A 23,412-nucleotide genomic window follows, 5' to 3' on the forward strand; every position below is an offset into this window, starting at 1 on the left:
AAATAAGATCAATACAAAATCAGGTGCAACGTTGAAGCAAAATTTAAGAAATGCAGGTGAACTAGAAATTGAAAGGCATTTCTGTATTAAGGCTAAAGGAAAGCTGAAAAATCATTTATAAATGTGAATACTAAGTATATACAGTACGTATACTAATGTACACAAAGAAGTGAGAGGGAGAGACATAGAAAAAGGAGAGAGAGACACACACACAAAAAAGACAAAGAATGAAATAGGAATTTATGAGGGGTGGTAACAGTTGGAAATACTGTGGTTCCTTCAATATATTCCTGCATATATATTTCTGGCACTTCACGCTTGCCAGTTAATTATTCAGCTAGACGTTTGGAAAGTTACCACTTTTTCAGGATTACCAGTTGTTCGTTTCTACTTGGCTGGAGTGGGGGATGAACTTCTTCTGTTCTAATTAATTGCTTCCCTTGTTTCTTCAGGTGGTGTATATGTTTTTAACATTAGTATTCGTTTCAAACTTTTACTGATCCTACGCTCCCTCAAAATTTTAAGTCACTTGTGATCAGAGATACATATATTTGTCTTTCCTATTTTACTTTGTTCGTGGTTAAACCATTCTGGAATTAAATTGTTACTTTTGTTCAAAGTACGTAATCATCTTTCATTGTGACGGATTCTTTGCAATATTGCAAGATTCTCTTAGTTGTTGTTCCGAAGTCTCACATGGCTACGTTTGCATATATCTTTTTGCAGTATTTTTTTATTACATTGATTGATGATGCAACGAAAGAGTTTTGAAATTACGAGTGGTAGACCGATCAAGTAATGATGCATTGAACAGTGTTTACAATTATATTTATTTTGTTTTGTTTTCGAATTTACTTATAAATACGTCTTGCTTCAAAATTGAATCTGTGGATGCGTTCAATAAATCCTTCAAAATACATGAACAACCTTAGCTACCTTTATATTTTTATATTATTTTCTTCAATATCTCTTGGATCTCTGGGGTGAATATTGTCGGGATCTCCTGTTTTATATTATTTGAAATTTTTGAAGCAGCTTGTAAAAGTGCATTTTAATGTGTTTTTCTAGCCTTGCTATTGTTGTGGTGCAACGTGAGATGTAATGTGGAAAGTCATAAAGTTGATAGTCGTAAAATTGTTTTTTGTAGTCAACACTAGACATAGATGTTTGTTAACACGATGAATTTTTGCTATTGTTTTGTCTTATTTGTTTCTTACTGAGTTTATTTCTGTTGTGTTTTGAGGTTCTTCATTATGTCAGTCGTTTAATATGAGTTGTATTTATTCTGGTTTAGAAATTTTGAAAATGATCTTGTTGAATGTACATTCCGTAGTCTCTGTGTGAAATTTAGTTTGTACAATTCTGTGAATACTGGGTTTTTTTTCCTTTATTCTTTTGGCGTGGTTTTTCTGCGTTCACTTAGTACAAAAATATGGAAATTCAACTCACTCTAGATTTATATATTCATTAATGATTTACAATATGTTACGAATTAACAGAAACATAGTTCATACGAATCTAATCTTTAATTTCAGGTTGTTGCTGCTACGGTGACATCAGTCACACTCGTTTGGATTCCTGGATTGGGAGAAAACGTGTACGGCCCACATTCCGAATGCGATATGTGCTTAGAAGACGGTTCACTTTTGCAGTATGCTTCTAGTGCACGAGCGCCAAGCGATTCAAAGAGAAAGATCCACTGGAAGAAAGAAGAAGCACTTGGTACGTTTTGTTAACCACGTTCTATAACAAGAAAAATTATGTCTACAACTGCAACTGTCGCTACTACTATTGTTACTACTACCACTGAAAATATTGTTTTCAAAATTTGGCACAAGATCACTAATTTCGGGGAGGAGTAAGTAGATTAGATCGACCAGTTCTCAACTGGTACTTAATTTGTAAATCCCGAAAGTCAACTTCGGTGGAATTTGAGCTCAGCTGCTTAGCAATTTGTCCGCCGTGCAAACGATTCTGCTAGCTTGCTGCTGTAACAATTACTTAAAATATTAGTAACTGTAATAGTAGCAGCAAGGATTTACTTGATGGTAATTTATTTTGTCGACCCTAGAGAAGCGAGAAGCAAATCTAAGCACGGAAGTATTTGATCTCCGAACATAGAATTGGAGAAAATATTTTTTGTCCGACATTTATCGAGTGTAGCAATACACCACTTTCAACATAACAACAACATCAATAACAACAATATTGGTTTCAAATTTTGGCACAAGACCAGCAGTTTAAGAGAGGGGGTTAGTCGATTACATTGAGCCCAGTGCTCGGTTGGTACTTATTTTATCCACCCCAAAAGAGTGAAAGACAAAGTCAACCACGGCGAAATTTGAACCCAGAATATAATGACGGACGAAATACCACTAAGAATTTTGCCCGGAGTACTAACGATTCTGTCTGCTCACCGCCTTAATAATAATAATAATAATAATAATAATAATAATAATAATAATTTCAAATGTCGGTACAAGGCCATCAAGTTCGGTGAGGAGCAAGTTGATTATATCTAACCTAGTGTTCGACTAGTAATTTTTTTTATCGACCCCGAGAGTTTGAAAGGCAGAATCGACCTCGACGGAATTTGAACACAGAACGTTAACACAGACGAAATGCAGCAAAACATTTAGCCCGATGTGCTAACGATTCTGCCGGCTCACCGGCTCACCGCCATAATAATTAATAACAATCCTTTCTACTTTAAGCACAAGCTTCAAATTTGCGGGAATGGTGCTAGTCGATAACACCGACCCCAGCGTTTTACTGGTACTTAATTTATCGAACTCGAAAGGATAAAAAGCAAGATCGAGCTCGGCTGATTAATAATCCTTTCTCTTATAGGCATAAGGCCAGCAATTTCGGGGAAGGGGTAAGTCGATTACATCAACCCAAGGCTTGACTGATAATTATTTTCTCGACCCCGAAATGATGAAAGCGAAGCCGACCTCAGTGGGATTGTGAGAGTAAAAATCTAGAAAATAAAAAGAAAAACGTGTTTCTTAAAGGGTAGGAGAGATGCTGCAAACGCTAATGTAGCTGTAAAGCTAAAAATTACTAATGGACAAAGACTTCACGGAAAATTGTACAAGGAGAAGAGAACTGAATGCATAGCATTGACGGACTAGCAGAGGTCTATTGACAGTATTCTCTACACGGGGATAATTGAGGAAGCACAATTAATAAGCAGATGTTTCTTAATTGTACTCACACGTGATAAATAAATGGTGGGAAGTACTTCAGACAGATAAAAGCAGGAAATATAAAAACTAATTTATTTATATTAGAAGATGAGTATTCCAATAAAACTTCGTCTCCCCACTCCTCAACTTAATTCTAACACATAATCAACGCGGTAAAGTAAACTGGGTCCAGATACAATGCAGTGAGGAACTTGAACTAAATTTTATATAAGGACAACATCAGGTTGTATCTTTTAAATGATAAATATTACAAACGCCACTGCATACAAAAGTGCTTCTAGAATTTTGTGTGAGATGTACCAGTTCAAAATTGAAAGGGAAGTTAAGAAGGCTTACTCGCCAAAGACTGGCTACAGGATTTTTGTCTGGATTAGAATATGAGCAGGGCACTGTGTTCTCAGTGATAAAGCAAAGTACATTTTTCTCTCTTTGAAAGAAAGTAAGCTTATAGTTATTAGCGTTCCCTTCATCAAACATGCTTAAGGAAAGGCTGAGTGTAGTTGTAAAGTTGTTTGTTGAACAGTGAAATAAATGACAACTAAGTAAAAAGAGAAAACAAAGGCTTTGTTTTCAAAAATTGAGCCAAATCTGATCAAATTTTCAATTATTAAATATTTGTCTTTGGAATATAGATACTTGTTCAGTATCTTAATTGATTTTACGTTTATTTTAATCGCCAAATACTGATATGTATATTTGATTTATTGATACCAGGAATAAAGCTTAAAGTTTGTTTTTTTATTTAAAATGTAATATTGAAATTTGTTCTGAGTGGTTTCGTTTGCACATCGTTATAATATAATTTTATTATATATGTTCTCCACTTTCTTTATTCTTTTACTTGTTTCAGTCAGTTGACTGCGGCCATGCTGGAGCACCGCCTTGAGTCGAGCAAATCGACTCCGGGACTAATTCGTTGTAAGCCTATGTACTTATTCTATCGGTCTCTTTTGCCGAACCGCTAAGTTACGAGGACAAAAACACACCAGCATCGGTTGTCAAGCCATGTTGGGGGGACAAACACAGACACACAAGGATATATACACACATACATACATACATACATATATATATATATATATATATATATAAATATATATATATATATATACAAATACGACGGCCTTCTTTCAGTTTCGGTCAACCAAATCCACTCACAAGGCTTTGGTCAGCCCGAGGCTATAGTAGAAGACACTTGTCCAAGGTGCCACGCAGTGGAACTGAACTCATGACCATGTGGTTGGTAAGCAAGCTACTTACCACACAGCCACTCCTGCACCTATGATAAATCTTTAGCAATTTTCATAAATATTTAGCATTACGATTACATAAAACGTGGTACATGCTAGAGAGAATTGTATAAAAATATTGGTTTCAAAATTTGGTACATGTCCAGTAATTTCTGGAGAAGGTTTGAGACGAGAAGGAATGAAAGACAAAGTCGACCTCAGTGGTATTTGAACTCAATAAATAGACGGACGAAATGCCACTAAACATTTTTCGTCGGCGTGCTAACAATTCTGCTAGCTCGCCGTCTTAATTTTTAGAAAAATATTCATGAGTAAAGCACCGCACAAAATGAACTTTTGTTTAATTGAAATAACCTGCATATTGTGGGGAAGGGAGACAAGCAATGGGATATAGAATTTGTGAAAAGCCAAAACGAGACACTGAGAAACAAAAAATTGAGAATCATTGACAAAGGCTTAAATTATCTCATTTCTATTATAAAATCAGGACCACCAGATGCTGAACTCTGTAAAGCCAGTAGATTAACATGGATGCAAGAGAATGATGGTTGCAGTGAAAAATGTTACATAGAATTTGGATTTAAATACAATATAATTCCACAGAGGTACGGCTCTGAATTTTTTTGTTTTTAATATTCGTCACTTACCTTGGTATTTTCTTTATTCTTAAATTAATTGCTCATTTTAATAGCCTAAACTTTGAAAAGCTGAACATTTATCTAAATATGCTTATCTATATATGTGTGTGTATGTACTTGCGTGCGTATGTTTGTGTTACTGCATGTAATATCTATCTATCTATCTATCGATATATATATATATATATATATATATATATATATATATATATATATGAAAAACTTACTGTTAACAAAAGTTGGGATGCGTGGTGTTCACTTAATAAATGAAAAATGCATTAAGTAAACAACGGTAGCTAAAAAAACGTACAAGTAGGACAGGCACAGACGGCCCTAATTCTTCATTAGTTACCAACCGAATGATAATACTCAGTTTCATGACTTTAATCATAAAACTGAGAATTTTGCATATCGGCGGCACCCGCAAAATTTGTGGAGAATTAGGGCTTCGAACGATCACAACGTTAGAGTGGACATAGGAAAGTAAACAAATGTAATTTAAGACGGTTGACAAAGACGGAATAAATAGGTGGATGAGAAAAATACGGCCTTTGAGCCAGAAATACGAAAATGGTGGGTAACGCCTGGAAGAAATCCTGAAGGGTTATAGTGAGACAAATAGCAAGAGAAGAGAGAAATATCGAGCGGCTAGCTAATCGTCCTGTGCGAAAAAGGCAGAGAAATGGGAAAATTGGTCGCGGGTCACGTGTGAATGGTAGATAGAGGGGAAGGAGGATAAGAGAGAGGGAGAGAGAGCAGTAGAGAGAACAGGGAAGGAGAAAGGAAGAAAGTCTACGATTACAAGTGAGAAGCCGAGAGAAAGGAAGAGGAGAAAGTGGGAATGCTAGAAATAGAAAAAGAGGATGAGAAAAAGAGGAAACTAAAGGATAGAGTCGCAAAATTATATATATGAAAACCTTACTGTTAACAAAAGTCAGGATGCGTGTTACATATTTCAGATTTTACTTCAAGAGAAAAGGAAGCATTTAATTTCTTGTTTCATGATCATACCTCATCTGACGAGTAAAGGGAGTAGATATAAATTCACTAGGATCTTTCTTCATTTTATATTTAGATACATTTGATATCACTCACGTAATTATTTTCTTTAATAACGCTTGAACATCATGATTTCATATTCTACCTCTCGTAAATTTCCTGTCGTTATACCAATACAAAATTTTAATTAGCATACATGTATTTCGGTTAAAATGATTGATCATCTGTTTGAATCCCTGCTCCAGCTATATGGCCCTTTCTCTGACACTTTAACATGCAACAGTACCATTTATATGTAATAAGGTACCACGTGAAGTTGTAGTTGTAAATAGATGCAGTTTATATAAAATTATATTATTGTACCACAATTCTAAGTTCAATTACTTTCTTAACATCTACGTTTTGTTAACGTTCCACAAAGAAGTATTTCATTTATGCGTCCTAGACCAGTAAGATATGTACTGTTTTAATCAATGCACACATGGAGAAAGAGGAATAAAGAACCTAATGTCAATCATTACACGTAGCCAACTATCTTCAATCACAGCCTTTCAAAATTCCTACAAATGCTAGGCTTCGATATATCTGGTGATCTTTCACGATAACCTCACATATACAATATTGCCAAACTGCACCCTAAAAACTAGAACTTCCATTTTAGTACTAGAAAATATTTCAGCTTTGATTAATTACTGATGGTCTAGTACGACCCACTTCAGAGTTCTACTCACAGAAATTGAATGGTATGTTACGTGACACACGAGTTCCGAAATAATATAATTTTGCTTATTAGCGCTCTCCTCCTGACATGCTATATACAGACTATATACAGACTTACACTGTTTTCTCTTTCTTCCTCTTCTAACGCTAGTCTGGGAGAGCTCACAAAAGCTATAGAATCACTGATTAATAATATTTTCAAATTTTGGTACGAGCCCAGTAATTTTAGATGAAAGTTGTAATCCGATATCGCCCCTGGTGCTGAACCGTTACTTATTTTCTTGACGCCCCCCCCCCATCCACCCACCAAAAAAAAAACGGAAAGCAAAGGTAACTTCGGCGGAATTTGAAGTGAGAATTAAAGCGTAGGAAGAAATGATCTTGAACATTTTTTGTCCGACACGCTAATGATTCTGTCTTACAACTGATCAATAAAAAGAAATACCTCATCTAAAAGTGACTGTCACCTATTGAACTTGCCCGTCTATGTAATCGATTTCATCGGTTGACAATAGCCAGATCGATTGGAGGAAAGATTGATAAAAATATTATTTTTCGTTGGCTATTTACTAACCTGTGCTTTTCTTCCTCAGAATCAGTATTTGGGTCGTGTGGGAGGCAGCAGTTGGAATAAAGAATGTGAAGTTTTACTTCGTGGACGGAACTACAGATTTTCTCGGCCCGGTCAAGGCGTTCTGTGATATGCCATTTACTGCAAGACTTAACTACAACAAGAAAGTTAAAAAGGTATTTAGTATAATTTGAATATTTTCTTTTATGGAAAATTGTAGAGATGGTGAATACACATTACCCAACTCATTGACTTTACAAACTGATGTCGGGATCTCGTGTTTGTCGTATGCACAATCCAGGTCAATAAGTGCCACTACCATACAGAATTCCATTCGATAGTCTATATAACCTATATAGGCATGTATGTGTGTTTCTAATATAACACATTACACTTCTCACAATATCCAGGGAGTTAGTACATTTACTATCACAGTTGTTTCTATTTCTCTCATACTTTATGCTTTTGCCCGTCATTTTCTTCTGCTTAAATCTCTCTTTTACTTTCTCCTCATCCTCTCTCTCCCTCTCTCACCCTGTTTGGGCGCGTGTTTTTCTCTTTTTCTCTCTCCACTCTGCATGTAACTCCATTCTTTACTCTCCGTAAGTAGATTTATGATACTGGACAAATAACGTTAATTAACTGCTTTTTTTTCTTTTTAAAAGTTTCCCTGTCAAAAAGAAAGCATGATGCGACGGCTCACGATTCTTCAAACTAGACCACATATAGCTTGCAAACTACGATATCTATAACTTATTTAAAACTTGATTTTATAAATATCCCGAGACTCGAGACCCATCAATTAAGAGAGCCTTTATCTTTATGTGTATGTGTGTATGTGTGTGCGTATTTCTCTTGAGCAAAATCCGACTCATCACAGTTAATCTTGCGCCAAGTTATATCCAGTGAAGTGTTAGAGCTAAGCCATAAATATTAATAATACACGACAGTTATAGACTATCGTTGCTACTCACAACCTCTTCCTACCGGCAGCTGGTAAGTTTGGTTAACGAAGATAGGTCATAGTGAGAAATATTTACTGCAATTTTTACCTTGAAAAACAATGTTTTTTACCTTACAAAATGTATATCAGCTAAGCAAATAACCTGAAAAGACATTAAAAACACTATAACATATTCACAAAACTATTTCAGAAAATTATCTCCGTTCTGCTTGTGCAGACAAAAGAAAAATTTCAGCGAAGCGAAATGAGTAAAGCGAAGTAAAGTAAATGTTTTCTCTTCAGTTCTCCAGAATTACATTTGAAAAGACTCGTACACGTCAATATCGATACTTAGACATCGGAAAGATCAGAAATGCAACAAAAATCAAAAACATTTAGGTGAAATAAGAGGATCTTGCAAAGTGCTATATGATATAAAATTTATGAAACTCAACATACAATATTTATTCTGAGAAATTTAGACAAAAAAGTTATCATTAAGGTAAATATCTTTAGGCTGACCTTTTAGGCATCAGTTTTCCTCATAAACGTCACATGAGAACCATTTCTCACTTTTCTGTCCTTTGTAAAGTCATCACAATCGTTCGCCCTTCGTGTACTTAGTGTTCTCTTTTTTAGAAATTTCATCTTCTTCATCGTCAAGACATGCTTCTACACAGGAAATGAATTCTCTTCCTTCACTTCTTCCATGCATCCCCTTCAGCTTTGTAGAATTGTTGTCCTTATTTACTTTCCTCTCCTTAGCTTCCTTTTGCAAACGAAGGAGCACATCTGTAGTAAGGACTTCAACTTTTGCCGTTCGGACGCGTTTTCGTTTCCTGTTGGATTTCTGTAAAGCTCTTCATGGTTTCCTTAGATTATCAGCAGATGAAGCCACTATGGCGAAGACTTCTGGTTTGATATCCGTGAACTGCTGTGAGCAACATTAAATGAGATCATTCAGTCCTTCCCTGACACATTATACTTAAAAAACAGTTTTCCTCTCAACTGCATTTATATACATATTAACACTTTCGTCTGAAATTCCTGTGTCCCATATGGTCAACCTAATCTAAATTAAAAAGCAAGAATATATCGACTACATCTTCCTCCTATTTCTTTGAAAGCATTCTAACAAAACGACCATCATCAATTCGTTCAGACTGGTTGATTCTTTGACTCATCTTTGAAATGTCCCATATAGGATAGTAGTTGAGTTGCAGTATGACAGATAGATGCGCCTTTAGCTAACATGTCGCAAACTTTCTCTATTTCTTCTTCGCAATCTGCTGGAGTAGCTCTCTTACTGATATGTTCGTGCACCGTATAGCTAAAAAGAAAAAATTATTGAGATTAGTCATTACCTATTTTTCCCCTCTTAACACAATTATTTTTTTCACATTGAAAATTCAATAAAAATTTCTTGCCTATCTTCAGAATATGTGTGTGTGTGTGTGTCTGCGCGCACGTGTATGTGTGCGTGTGCGTATGAGTATATGTATGTATATGAGATTATGCGTATATATGTAAATATATATATATATATATTAAAAGGATATGTTATAATACTGTTCTACAACCATACCAACAATCCAACATACCTCCATCATCAGCTGCCCCACGGATATCATTATGGTTTCGACAACTGGGCAGTACCATTCAATCCGGCGGTGTCAGAAGCACTAAAATAAGTGTTGTTTGGAACAAACAAACCAAAAAAAACCACAACTTTCAAACACATTTACCCAATGTACAACCGTATCGATAAATAAATTCCATAAGTAAATTAAAACCCCTCCTAAATACTAAAGTCATAAAAAATTATAATCCCTACCGTCTTCCGTAGTGTAATATAAAAGTAAAGCTTAATAACCACATTATTTCAATCAATCAGGCAGGATTAGACACTAACCTTGCTAAAACTACAGCCAGAAACATTTAAACCAATGTACATTGTATCGGTATTAATACTAAACTACAATAGTTAAATTATATGCTAAATTGCGATCCATCTTTAAGTCCATATAAAGACTAATCCCACCGGTTTTCGATACATACTGCTATAATGAACATTCAAACCTTATAAATTTTTTCCAACCCAAAACACGATTGAAATTAATTTAACTAATATTTTTATGAGTGAAACATAATATTTCATCATTCAAAAGTTAATAATAAAACACCATATACACATTAATATATCACCACCATAAGTTAATAATATTAAATTACCAGTGACTAATATACACTTAAATTTCATTAAATAGGAACTAATAAAAATACTTATAATGAATTAATATTAAAAACCTTCCTAGGTTTAAAGCTAATGAAACTGTTTAAAAGACAATAAAACTACAACTATTAACACTTACATGTTTAATCGAACAGGCGGCTCCCTCACCAAGAATTTAAAGAGCAATTAAATATTTATTTCTTTATTGCCCACAGGGGCTAAGCATAGAGGGGACAAACAAAGACAGACAAACGGACTGAATCGATTACATCGACCCCAGTGTGTAACTGGTACTTATTTAATCGACCCCGAAAGGATGAAAGGTAAAGTCGACCTCGGCGGAATTCAAACTCAGAACGTAGCGGCAGACGAAATACCTATTTCTTTACTACCTACAAGGGGCTAAACACAGAGAGGACAAACAAGGACAGACAAACGGATTAAGCCGATTATATCGACCCCAGCGCGTAACTGGTCCCCGGAAGGATGAAAATCAAAGTCGACCTCGGCGGAATTTGAACTCAGAACGTAGTGGCAGGCGAAATACCGCTAAGCATTTCGTCCGGCCTGCTAACGAGTCTGCCAGCTCGCCGCCCTAAAGCAACTAAATATTGATGACGTAGTGCGTAATTACCACTTTCTCAATTGTCTCAATACCGATGACGTAGTAAGCAAATAACTCGAATCGTAAACCTTCAAATCCTTTACAAATATTTGCTAAGCTGAAGATTAGATATTACCCCATATTTATTTAAAATGTTAAGTTTCACACCTAAACAGCGATTAAAAGATTTAACCAAATTACTATGTTTATAACCTTGTTTTACTAAATAACTTAACAGCTTATTTATTCTTTCCCAAAATTTATTAGCATTATTACTAATAGTACTATATCTAACGATATAACCAACAAAACACCATAACCAATAAAAGAAGGAACTTTACTACTGAACCATGACTTTGAAGCCCCTGGGAAACCAAAATTTTCTGTTTTATAAATCTCAGTATATATTTCATTGTTATTCTTAATGACTTGATTGACATCTAAATAATCATTACCATTTCCGATGGATATATGTATATAGTTTAATAGACACAATACATGTTTATATGTGCTACTAATAGTTTCATACGTTGAGAAATACCTCAAATGTATTATCAGGCACAAACCACATATCATAATGAACTAAAGTTTGAATGAGAGAAGAAATGCGAAAAGTTGTGAAGGAAGCATATAGAAAACGTGGAAGATTAAAAACAGAAAACGGAAAGAGAAAAAGTAATATGTAAAATAAGGTAAAATAGGTAAAACAAAAAGCTATCCTCCTTAGACATTAAGTTATAAGGCTGGAAATATATCAACAATTTAATGAAGTATACGCGGAATTTTCCAATTCTTCAAAATGTACTTAGACCTACGTTTACAACAGCAAAAGATTTCCAATCAAGTGTTCAGTAGTAAGTTAGGGATCTTAAATCTAAAATGGATTTAAGCTCTTTCAGTTATACAGAGCTTTCATTTATTTGATCCATTAACATACAATGTAACCTGTGCTTAGCTGAAAGAGCCCAGATATTTTTCATATCTAAGATCCCTATCTCACTACCGAACTCTAGGTCTGAAATATTAAGCGGTTGTAAACATAGGCTAAGTACATTTTGAAGAATTGGAAAATTCCGCCTATACCTGATTAACTTGTTGGTATTTTTCCAGCTCTATAACTTAAGGACGATAGTTCTTTTACTTATTAAACTTTTTTTTACAATTTACTTTTCCGCTTTTTAAGCTTCCACATTCTCTATATGCTTCCTTCTCAACTTTTCGCGTTTCTTCTCTCATTCAATTTTTAGTTCGTGATATGTGGTCTGTGCCTGATGGATATGTTAAAGGCATTTCTCAATATATGAAAATGTTAGTAGCACATAAAAATATGTATTGTGTCTATTAAATAATATTTATCTCTCGCCAGATGGAGTACTTCTTTTGCTTATTTTACCATCACGGAACAGTATATATATATATATATATATATATATATATATATATATATACATTTACATTTTTGTATATATAATCCATTTATATATATATATATATATATATTATATATATATATATATATACATTTACATTTTTGTATATATAATCCATTTATATATATATATATATATATATATATATATATATATATATATATATATATATGAGTGTATTTTTTGTTATCATGTGTGTAGTCTACCGTGTGTATAAATAAAAATATATGTCGGTTATTCTTTCGCAGATTCGCGTATACACAAATAACGGCTATGTAGGAATTGACGCCATTCAGCTAGTTTCGACACCTGCAAGTGCCAAGGTTTGTAACAGCTGCCGACCAACAAAATACCAAGTGATAAGAAATCCAAAATTTCCAAGACCTGTATATACCAGTAACACGATGTTTACAGATAGGTACGAGTTAAATATTCTTGACGTCCTAATATCTACATAATTCGTTCGTTCGTAAACTGAACCTTTCTTTCGATCAATTAATGACTCCCATATATAACAGGTCAACCTCAGAACTGTAAATTACCAAAAGTTATTCGTTCGTTCCTCTCTACTGCACCACTTAACATTGGCTTCCTCTCCCCCACTTCATTCTGCACAAAATGTGTAGCTATATTTTCGAGTAGGTGGGTATAATGGGTTTTTTGATACAAAATGATTGAATCGCAACACGGATTTCTTGTACGTGTATCAAGTTGTTCGATCAACTGCATAACCTCCTTTTTGAGTTGGCATGCACGTTCATCCTTGCTCTGTTCAAAGTAGGATTAGTTTGACACACTTGTGACATGCTTAGACCCATGAATTACTGTTATAGTCCAACCGACGGGCTTCTATAGTTTTCGCATATCCAAATTACTCACAAGGCTTGCATCAACCGTGGACATCAGGGTTGTAAAGCGAACTCAACCGTTTTGCAATACAGTGTCATCGACAAGCTACAAATTAACACAATATCTATTGATGAGTTGAAAATGTAATACAAATGATCATTTCTATCTGTCTTTATTTTTCTACATTCTTTATACCACCAAAGAAAGTGAAAAGAAGTTGTCGCTTTATTTATATTTATATCTTCCTTGATAATATAATCAACCTTAGTGAAGTGATATGGTTTCCATGATTTCACTGTTTCCATTTCGCAAGTACGAATATTGGTTGAAGAGATATGCTTCCCTATCATGTGGTCTTCACTTCGATACTACTATGTAGTGGCTTAGAATAATCAATTCTTTTATGGCTGCGAAATTTCTCTTACATTCTGAATGAATCTGAGTAGAACATATTGTTCGGAATCCTCTCAGATGACAAATTTAATCCTTTGAAACTGATTCAATATCACCATTGTTCATGATTTACATAATTTCATGTAATCACTAATTGTTATAATCTTGCCATTTAGGTACCTGAATTTTCGTTATGTTGCTATTAAACATACAAATATATTATTACAATCTATGCAAACAATAATGTCACATGTTTTATTGCACATAAATGTATGCCTATATGTCGTTGTAAGCTATCCAGAGTTTTTGATGACAGAGAAAGCAACAACAAATATTGTCAGAAATACTCAAAATATTGTGTAGAAAGTTTTGTACATCCAAAATACGAATTCCATTTCGAAGTTCTTTCAATAAGTTCCACTTAACATATAATTATATTTTGTAGGTAAAAATATATGCAGTGTATACATGTGTATATATATATAAATATGTATATATACAAAAATTCAAAAGTGTAAGCCTATATTCATTACTATCTATGCACAGAAGCTCTCAATACATGCATACATGTGCAGGTGCACACGCATATTCTCATCTGCATGGATCCTAAATCCACTCGCCTACTCACAAACATAAATATTTCCCATATGGGCGTTTGTGTGTAAGTATGTATTATTCATGTTTTGTTTTGTTCCTTTTTATTCTCTTTTTAATTTAGAGTTAATTTTGACCGGCAACCTGCTTGGTAGTAAGGTTCGGAAAGAAAGTATCTCGTTTTATTCATCAGTCTTACTTTTAATAGTGTGTTTCACCTCACCTAAGCGCTATGTTGTTTCGACAATTTCATGTCAAATTATCAAATATTTGGTCGATTTAATTCTAGACCCATTGTGTATTCGTCGTTGGCTTGATTATTCTCCATTTGCACAAAGTTAATTCACATCTCCTTTTCTTTATTACAGATCTGTTAAGCGAGGAGCGAATTATAGTTACACAATCCAAGTTAATATCGGAAACAAAAAGAGTACCTTGTCACCATCCCTTTATTATTACCACGGTCAGCCATTTTGTGGCAACGGAAGGGTAGAAAGGTTTGTTTGAACCGAATTTCACCCTAAAGCAGTGCGCTCGTATCTATTACAAATTTATAACTACATTTAACCATACATATAATTAGTACATACGCTCACAGACCACATTGTGTCCAGATTGGCTAATTCAGGAAGCAAAATCATATCTCGGGTTAAAATAACCACCTTTTAGTGGTTGAGGGCTCGCTTGAACCACAACTTTAATGGCTATCAGTTGGAACCGATATTAATTGTTTTTTCTTTGTTTATGGGAGGGGGGGTCTCGGTTCAAATAACCAAATTCAGGGCATATCGACCACATACACACACACACACACATATATACATATATATATATATATGGAATAGAGTTGGTAAAATTCAGGCCGCATATGTTTCCTAGCCTGCAGTTGCTTTTATGCCCACTACGGATTACTCGAAGCTTACTAACATCCTATTCTTGTACTTAAAATTACATATGACATTATATATATATATATATATATATATATATATATATATATATATATATATATACACTAATATTCTAATTATGCAACAGAAGCAACTACGTTGATAAACTAAGAGCTTTATCAACATAGTAAATTTAACACATATGTGTCGTTTAAATGCCAGAAGCTGCTGTTTTTAATCAGAGAAAAAGCTCCTTTGCAAAGGTATTGTGTTAAGAAGCAGAGTATGTTTTAAGGGCTGGGTAAAACGAAATTGCCACAGAAGTAACTGCAAGAGCAATAAATATGGCTTTCGCCGCTTTGTCGGCTTGTCAGTGTCATGTACTCGCGTCACTTCTGAAATCTCATTAGCCAATATGAAGTATACAGATATAGTATATAACTACACCCTGCTTTAAGAAGGCAATGTAAAAGCCGAAGAAAATCCGGATTCGAAGAAATTTCGAATACAGAACTCCAGCAGAAGCAGTTTTATATATAAAATAGAATCTTTATCAATGTGTGTCGTTGAAAAATCAGAATATGCAGTGTTTAGTCCGGAAAAAAATTCCTTTATAGATTTTGTGTTGACGTAATATACGTTAGAGCTATGCGAAACGAAATCGCCCAGAAGTGTCCTCGAGAGCAGCAGATATGTATTTCGCCGTTAGTACAGTTTGTCAATGTCGCGTACTCGTGTCACCACGAAACGAAAGTTTTATTAGTGCACAGGCTTATCAAACTTTTCCAAGCAACTTCGAAATTTCGACCAGCTGCATTTCGTCCAAACTGTGTGAAGAAAGCTAACAGGCTGAAATTTCGAAGACACTATCAGCACGTTACTTGTAAAAGTTGATAAAACCTAGCATACTGATACACACACACATTCGTACTCACACACACACACACACGCACACACACGCAAACACACACATATACATAGATCCTAATTTCATTCGATATAGCATTATTTACTGTACAACACTTTCCTTTTATTTAATCTTTTAAAGCCAACTCGCAGAATCATGTGATGATGGAAATGTCCACAACGGAGATGGATGCACAATGCATTGCCAGGTAGAGAAATTCTACAGGTGCAAAGGTACTGTATTTCTGAGAATTCCATACATATGAGGGGTACCCAAAAGAGACCAGAATATTATCATTTTCTAATATCATTTTATTCACTTAGATTTACATGTTTACACTTTTATCGCCTTCAAAGTATTCTCCGTTTGAAGTGCTGCATCGGCGAGACGCGTTTTCCACTGTTCGAAGCAGTCCTGGAACTCTTGCGAAGTGTTGCCTTTTAATGGCTCCGTCGTTTTTTCTTCACCTCTCCCACGTCCGCAAAACGTTTTCCATTAAGGACATCTTTCATTCGGGGTAAAAAAAAGTTGCAGGGAACAAGATTGTGTGAATAAGGAAGGTTGGATAAGCGGGGTCATGCTATTTTTTTTTTATCAAAACTTGTCTCACACACAAGGCGGTGTGTCAGGTGTATTGTCGTTATGAAACTACCACTCTCCGCTTTGCCATAAATCGGGGCTTTTTCGTCTCACCGAGTCTCGCAAATGCTTCAGAACAGCCAATTAATGTCTAGTTAACAGTTTAAACAGGAGGAACAAATTCTGTGTGGACAATTCCTTTCGCATGAATGAAACAAATCAGCATCCTCTTGACAGTGAACTTCCCTTGACTCGTTTTGAGAGGAAGGGCGTGTTGACATTGAATGCTTCCATTGATTGGATTGCTTCTACGTTTCCGTGTCATAGTCGTAGCACCAGCTTTCGTCACTAGTGATGATCTTCGAATAAAGGTCTGGATCAACTTCAAACTGTTCTTACATTTCACGGCAAGCATTGAATCGTGACTGCTTTTTATCCTCTGTGAGCAAACGAAGCACACATTCTGCTACAACTCTTTTCATTCCTCGCTAAAAATTCGTTGGCATGGGCTCCAGAACACACAAGTCATATGAACAAGTTCGTCAATTGTTCGGTAGCGGTCCTCCAAGATCATTTCATGAATTTTCGCGATGTTTTCATTCGTTCAGGAGGTCGACGGTCGCCCTCAACGAGGTTGGTCTTGAAGCAATAAGTGTTTAATCCTAAAGCGTGAAGACCACTCGTAAACCTATCTTTTGATCATGGCGTCCTTGAAAGCTGTTTGAAGCATGACACCTGTTTCAGCCGCCGTTTTCCCCAGCAGAAAACAGAATTTCACGGAAGCACATTGCTCCTTGGTTTCAACCATCGCGACAATCGACGAACAGGGGAGAAGCAATGCAAAGCAAAGATATAACACGATGCCAGTCAGCAGACTAATGCCTGAGGCTCGCATCAAGTGGCTTCTAGCGGCAGAATCCTGAACTACAACAGACTTGTCCCACAGAGAACGTTTCCAGATACTTTTGGGTATCTCCTCGAATACATCTACGCTTTCAGTGATGCTGGTAGACATGTTGAGCGAGCCTTCAAGATCTTTACATGCCGTCGGCAATTTTTAGTAACATGTCTGATAAACCACTCATGCTTAATGATAAACACAAGCACATACATGCACACACACATCTATATATTTATAAAGAAATATATTTATGTACCTTCTACTTAAGAAATTGAGTACTTTACTGTAGTATTTTACTAAAATTATGTTTATTTCCATTCTTACAGTATCACAAAGTATAATTATGTATTCATATATATATATATATATATTTATATATATATAATGTTGTAGGTACACCCAGCCTGTGTTACCGATATGATGGTGATGGCGTATGTGAAAAAGATGAAGAGGGTTCCAGTTTACGTGACTGTGGATTTTTCACGCCACCGGGTTACGAAGATCAGTGGCCTATTTCTGTCAGTGGTAACCCACAGCATCAAAAAATGCCTGAATGTCCAGAAGACGTACTGATTGGTGCTCCGTCAAGGTTTCAGGTAATTTTCCACACCTACCCCATCGTTTCAATAGGGATTTAGTTCATTTACAAATATGAAAGAGGTTACGAAAAGAGATAATATTTAGTGTACGAGAACATGATGAAGAGATTCTTTCGGATGAAGATGATGGTGTATTGATGGTCACTATTGTAAACGTCATCCTTTGATTTTTGAAGTCTAACAGAAGTTTAATCCATATGTTGATCCTGTTTCGACTTTATTTTACGTCTATGAGCAAAGGTATTTTACCTGTAAACATCCCAGTTTCTTTCTCAGAATGTGTGTATTGAGCTTCTTTAAACCAATGTGTAGGTACAGTAAAAACACATCGCTACTATTTCTTGCTAGTCAAGTGTCCTTGTAGAAACATTTGTTCACTCGCATTAGCTTTGTTTATGAATGTGGAGCCTTTATGTCAGCACTACATTTGACTACACTTAATGTCTTTCCTCTTCTACTTTTTCCTTTTCTCTACTCATGTTTTTTTTTCTTTTTGGCTTTTCTGTGGGATTCTCTCGTAAGATTCTTTAAGAGACAGTTAACTTAAGGAATTTGAAATGCTAAATAACTAAATCGAACTATATTCATTATTATATAATCCTCATTATAATCCAATATTGTTCACCATTTTGAGTAACGGGTCTTTGAGGACTGATATGAATTTAGATGATCGAAATTATAGGTGGTTTATATCAGGTCATCGGTGGTGTCTTGCGTCTGCGGTCGGACACATGGCTTCCAGACGGTTCAGTTAACCTAGCTGTAAATATATTCCGAAATATAAGAAAAACTAGTCACTCTAAGCAACTGCAACACTATAAATCTGGCCAGTACAACATAATGAAAAACCTGTCGTTCAAATCTGTCGTAACTATTTAAGAATGAATATGTACGTCATCATTTTCATTCCCGCTGATCTCCGTTAATGTGGTAATTTATTATCGATTTAGCAGACATCAGAACGCATCAGCAAATAATTTGTTTGCTAAATTCTTCTTCATTTGATCCGGAGTTAGCGTTGAAAGGAGACACTCAACCTGATCGAAACACTGGTGCCTCAAGGTCCCCCTACTTTAATGAATCGAAAGTGTTGGGCACTCGCTTTGACTGAAAAGAGAAGTAGGTCTCCAATGACGAAGTACAACAGTGATTAACAAATTCACGTTTAAATTTGCCAGAATGAATTAAGAATGAATGTGTCATTACTTTGATTCTCGCTCTTCTTTTATAATATAGTAAGATGTTCTTTAGAATCTCTAGGGCATTATCAGTTATTTTTTAGTGTACCAAAAGGAAAACAATGGCGACAGTCCCAGATGACAATAAATATGAGAGTGAGGTTTGTATGGCTGACTCGAAAGGAGATCGTGCTACCAGTTATGAGATCGGATAACTGATCCCTATACTGTCACTGTTGCTGTGTTACTATATCCACGGCTCTTAATAATCAAATGAAAATAACTTATCACCAAAATCATTTTTTCTAGTTTAGAGTGAATGCTAAGTTCATCTCCTTAACTTCTGCTGAGAAATTAAGGAGAAAGCAAGGTTTTCTGTAATATACTAAGAATGCAATGGCTTTGATACATCATTATTGATATATGATAAATATGGAACACTTTCACGAACCGAACATGTGCAATACACTGAAGAATTGCTTGTGATCTCTGAATTCAATATTTAATAGATGACTTCTTTCTTCAGAGTATAAGCTGAAATTGAAATCATGTCAACACGATTACTTTATATATAAAATTTATTAACTGTAAGTTTTCTTTATACATTCAAACCTTTGAACTATGATGTATTTTGCATACCAGTCTGCACACTAAAAGACCGACCGCACGTGACTCTTCGCCATTACTATGCTGAGCTGTAGCGAATATATCTAAATACCGTGGGAGGTATAGGGCTTAGTGGTTAGGGTGTTCGGCTCATGATCGTAAGGTCGAGAGTTGTGTTCGATACTCGATAGTGCATTGTGTCCATGAGCAAGACAGTTCATTTTACATTGCTCCAGTTCTCTCGGCTGGCAAAAATGAATACTATCATGTAACTCTAGAAGGGCCAGCTTTGTCACAGTATGTGTCGCTCCGTATCTCCCTAAGAATTACGCTGAGGGTACGCGTCTCAATGGAGTGCTCAGCTACTTGTGCGTTAATTTCACTGCAACCCTCGTCATCGTAACCGACAGAGTGTCTGTTTAATATCTAAATACCACTCACTGTTAGGATAGGAAGTATTGTATTATCATAATGTAGCTCGTTAGATTCCATTGTTACTTCATGCTCTACAATTTGCCACCGGTTGTTTGCGGCATAACTATTTCACTTCTCTCACAATTGCATTAATACATACGTTAATTCAATTCCCATGAAGGGTGTAAGTTATCAAAGAAATATACTGATCAGTCTTTACGCGGCTGTAACCTCCCCACTAAATCAGATGCTGAATTTTTGAGTACCATCATGTAATAGACCACCTCCAAAACTTTTATGATGGTACAAGAGTCTCTCACAGAAATATAATTTTCTAAGTGCAGGAAATTGCGCTACCTTATCTTATCATCTTTTCATATCAATCCTCATGAATTGAAATTTTCATTAAAATTTTCAATAAATTTATAAAGACTTTTCTGTTCTTTGATCCCATCAAAACATGGTTTGCATGAGTAACTGTTAAATTCTGTTGATTAGTCGATATCTAAAACAATATTATTTTCCAGATGGTTGTGTGTAAGGGGAGGAACATTATGTTGCTGTTTTTAATATGTCAATAGATTCTACAGGCACTACTACGTTGTTCCTAATACAAGCGTTTCAGACAATTATAGCTAAAATTAATTTCAGAAAAATCCTTCTTCTCCATGCTATTTACCATTCTTTTCTTTTGTAGGAATGCAAAAACAATGCTGACCTATCTGATGTTTGGCAACCTTGTAATATAAATTTCTTTTCTGATAATGATTACTGGGTCAAGGTAATATTTTATTAATTTATTCAACTATAGTATAATTAATTAAACAAAAAAAATGTTCATAAATATATAAGGGATCCAGCTGCTTTTTTTATTTCTTTATCAATGACTACATACATTCCGCTATCATTACCATCTTCTGTTGCAAAGTGGTTCATTATTACAATTAATAATTAATAATTGTTTCTAATACAGGCACAAAAACACAAATTGGGAAGGTGGGATTAGTCAATTAAATCTAACCAGTAGTTGCCTGGTAAATTAATTTGTCTATGTCAAAAAGATTAAAGACAAACCAAACGGAATTTAACCTCGGAAGAAATACAGCAAGAAATACGTCCAATATCCTGGCGTTCTGGCGCCCTAATAATTCTTATATAGACACAAGGCCTGCAATTTAAAGAGAAACAGTTACTCGATATGTTGACCTCAGTACCTGACTAATACACTCGACGGCCAACGCTGAGCATTCTGAAAGACAGATAACTTCAGCCAAAATTCAGGATAGCCTTGTCGGTCATCATCTAAGCTTCCATATCAATAATCCACAAATAGGAACAAAAGAGATATTTCATAGTAATTCCTCTAGATGGCTAAAGAAATACAACTACCCTATCTTAGTCGGGTCAAAAAGTTAATTCTTGTTAAGATATCACCTTTGATACTATTCAGTACCACCAGCTTACAGTTCGAATCCAGGAATATCATCTGTAACTTGAGATTCAAAAATTTTTATCCAAGCTGCTATTCAGTCGTAACCAGACCGTTCAAATCATGGATACACTTCGAGTGTACGCGTCTTGTAAATACTAATTTCGTTGACAGTTATTACATTACTATCTATTAACCTACTCTGATTACAATTACATTCGTCGGGAAAAAGATAGGCGAGTGGTTGTTTAGATCACTTGTGAAGAAGTACAAGAAATACGATCTCTTCTCTGGATTAGGGTTACTTGTAAGGCCCTCTCAAAAACTTAGGTTGGTTGGGGGATGAGTTAGTGAAAGCCATTTGTTAGTATCATGATGGTGATTTGTTATGAACCTCAGAAATTTCCTGTTGTTTCTATTCATAACAGTAAAGGGGACAAAAGTTTGGGGCCTTTTGAGTGCTTTTTTTCAATCTTTTAGTCAGGAGAAAAGGCTCTGTTTCGGGCTTTTTGCAAGTGAAGCTGGGTGGGGAGATAAAGTTATCCTGAAACAAGAAGCCAACCCGATTTTTGACTTTGGTGTTACTGATGTTCTTATTTTTATTTTTTCTTGTTTCTTTTAATGTTTTTGCTATGATTGTTGTGTTTTATTGTTATTTTTATGGTTGATGTTGTGGAAAAATGGATGGGTGGAGTGCGTCAGATTCACGAGTTCTCTGTTGCCTGTCAGTCCTTCCACTCTTTGACTTAAAGTAGCTTATTATGTCTCCTATTTAATATTTCTCTTAGCGAAGACCTTTTGCAACGAGTGACGAACGATATTGCTTTCAGTCATTTCTGCGTATGAGCATACATACGAGCATATATTAGACTTTCTGTGCGTTGATATGTCACCATTCATATATCAGTATTGTCCGTTATTGCACTGGAGGCCTTCCTGCCCTCGTTCTGGACGAGTGCTTTACTCAAATAATATTTCTGTATTGCTGGTCGTTTCCAGCTATTGCTGCTCTCGGGAAAAAGACAAACTTTGCGGCTATTTTGCTGTAGATGTCGTTAAAGCATTTACTGACGCTGTTAATCTCTTGTTCGTGTGGTGTCAGAGCCTACAGTTGAAGCAGTGGTAGTGTTGGGTGTGTTGGATGTGATAGCGGTAATTGAATATGTAGTAGTTATGTTGTTAACTTAGTTGCGGTGATAATGTTGTTCGGTTAACTTACAGTATTTTGCTATTGTCATTTCCTCCTTATTTTGAGCTATAATTGTTCTTGTTATCGTTGTTGCGCTTCATGATATGTTCACCATGCAAAGTGATGTTTCAAAGCTGTTAGTTTTACTGCATTACTTTCTATAATAACTATTTTAGCTTGAATTTCTGTCTGTTGGGTTCTGTGTGTCTGTGTTACAAACGCTAATTATTGCAAAGCATGTAAATATCTAAATCACAAAATGATAGTATAACTGGCCAAATTTACGA

General features: G+C 35.3%; 1 protein-coding gene across 1 annotated transcript in view; it reads left to right on the forward strand.

Annotated features, from left to right (window-relative positions):
- LOC115214091 (pappalysin-1-like) overlaps positions 1 to 23,412 on the forward strand; it is a 197,083-nt gene that overhangs the window by 141,290 nt on the left and 32,381 nt on the right. The window contains exons 7-14 of the mRNA XM_029783146.2: positions 1,536 to 1,722; positions 4,947 to 5,064; positions 7,410 to 7,563; positions 12,846 to 13,015; positions 14,802 to 14,930; positions 16,372 to 16,463; positions 18,104 to 18,306; positions 21,205 to 21,288. Of these exons, the coding sequence (XP_029639006.2) occupies positions 1,536 to 1,722; positions 4,947 to 5,064; positions 7,410 to 7,563; positions 12,846 to 13,015; positions 14,802 to 14,930; positions 16,372 to 16,463; positions 18,104 to 18,306; positions 21,205 to 21,288 (1,137 nt within the window). The remainder of the gene's footprint in view (positions 1 to 1,535; positions 1,723 to 4,946; positions 5,065 to 7,409; positions 7,564 to 12,845; positions 13,016 to 14,801; positions 14,931 to 16,371; positions 16,464 to 18,103; positions 18,307 to 21,204; positions 21,289 to 23,412) is intronic.

Source organism: Octopus sinensis, linkage group LG1, assembly GCF_006345805.1.
Source record: "Octopus sinensis linkage group LG1, ASM634580v1, whole genome shotgun sequence".
Lineage (NCBI taxonomy): Eukaryota > Metazoa > Mollusca > Cephalopoda > Octopoda > Octopodidae > Octopus > Octopus sinensis.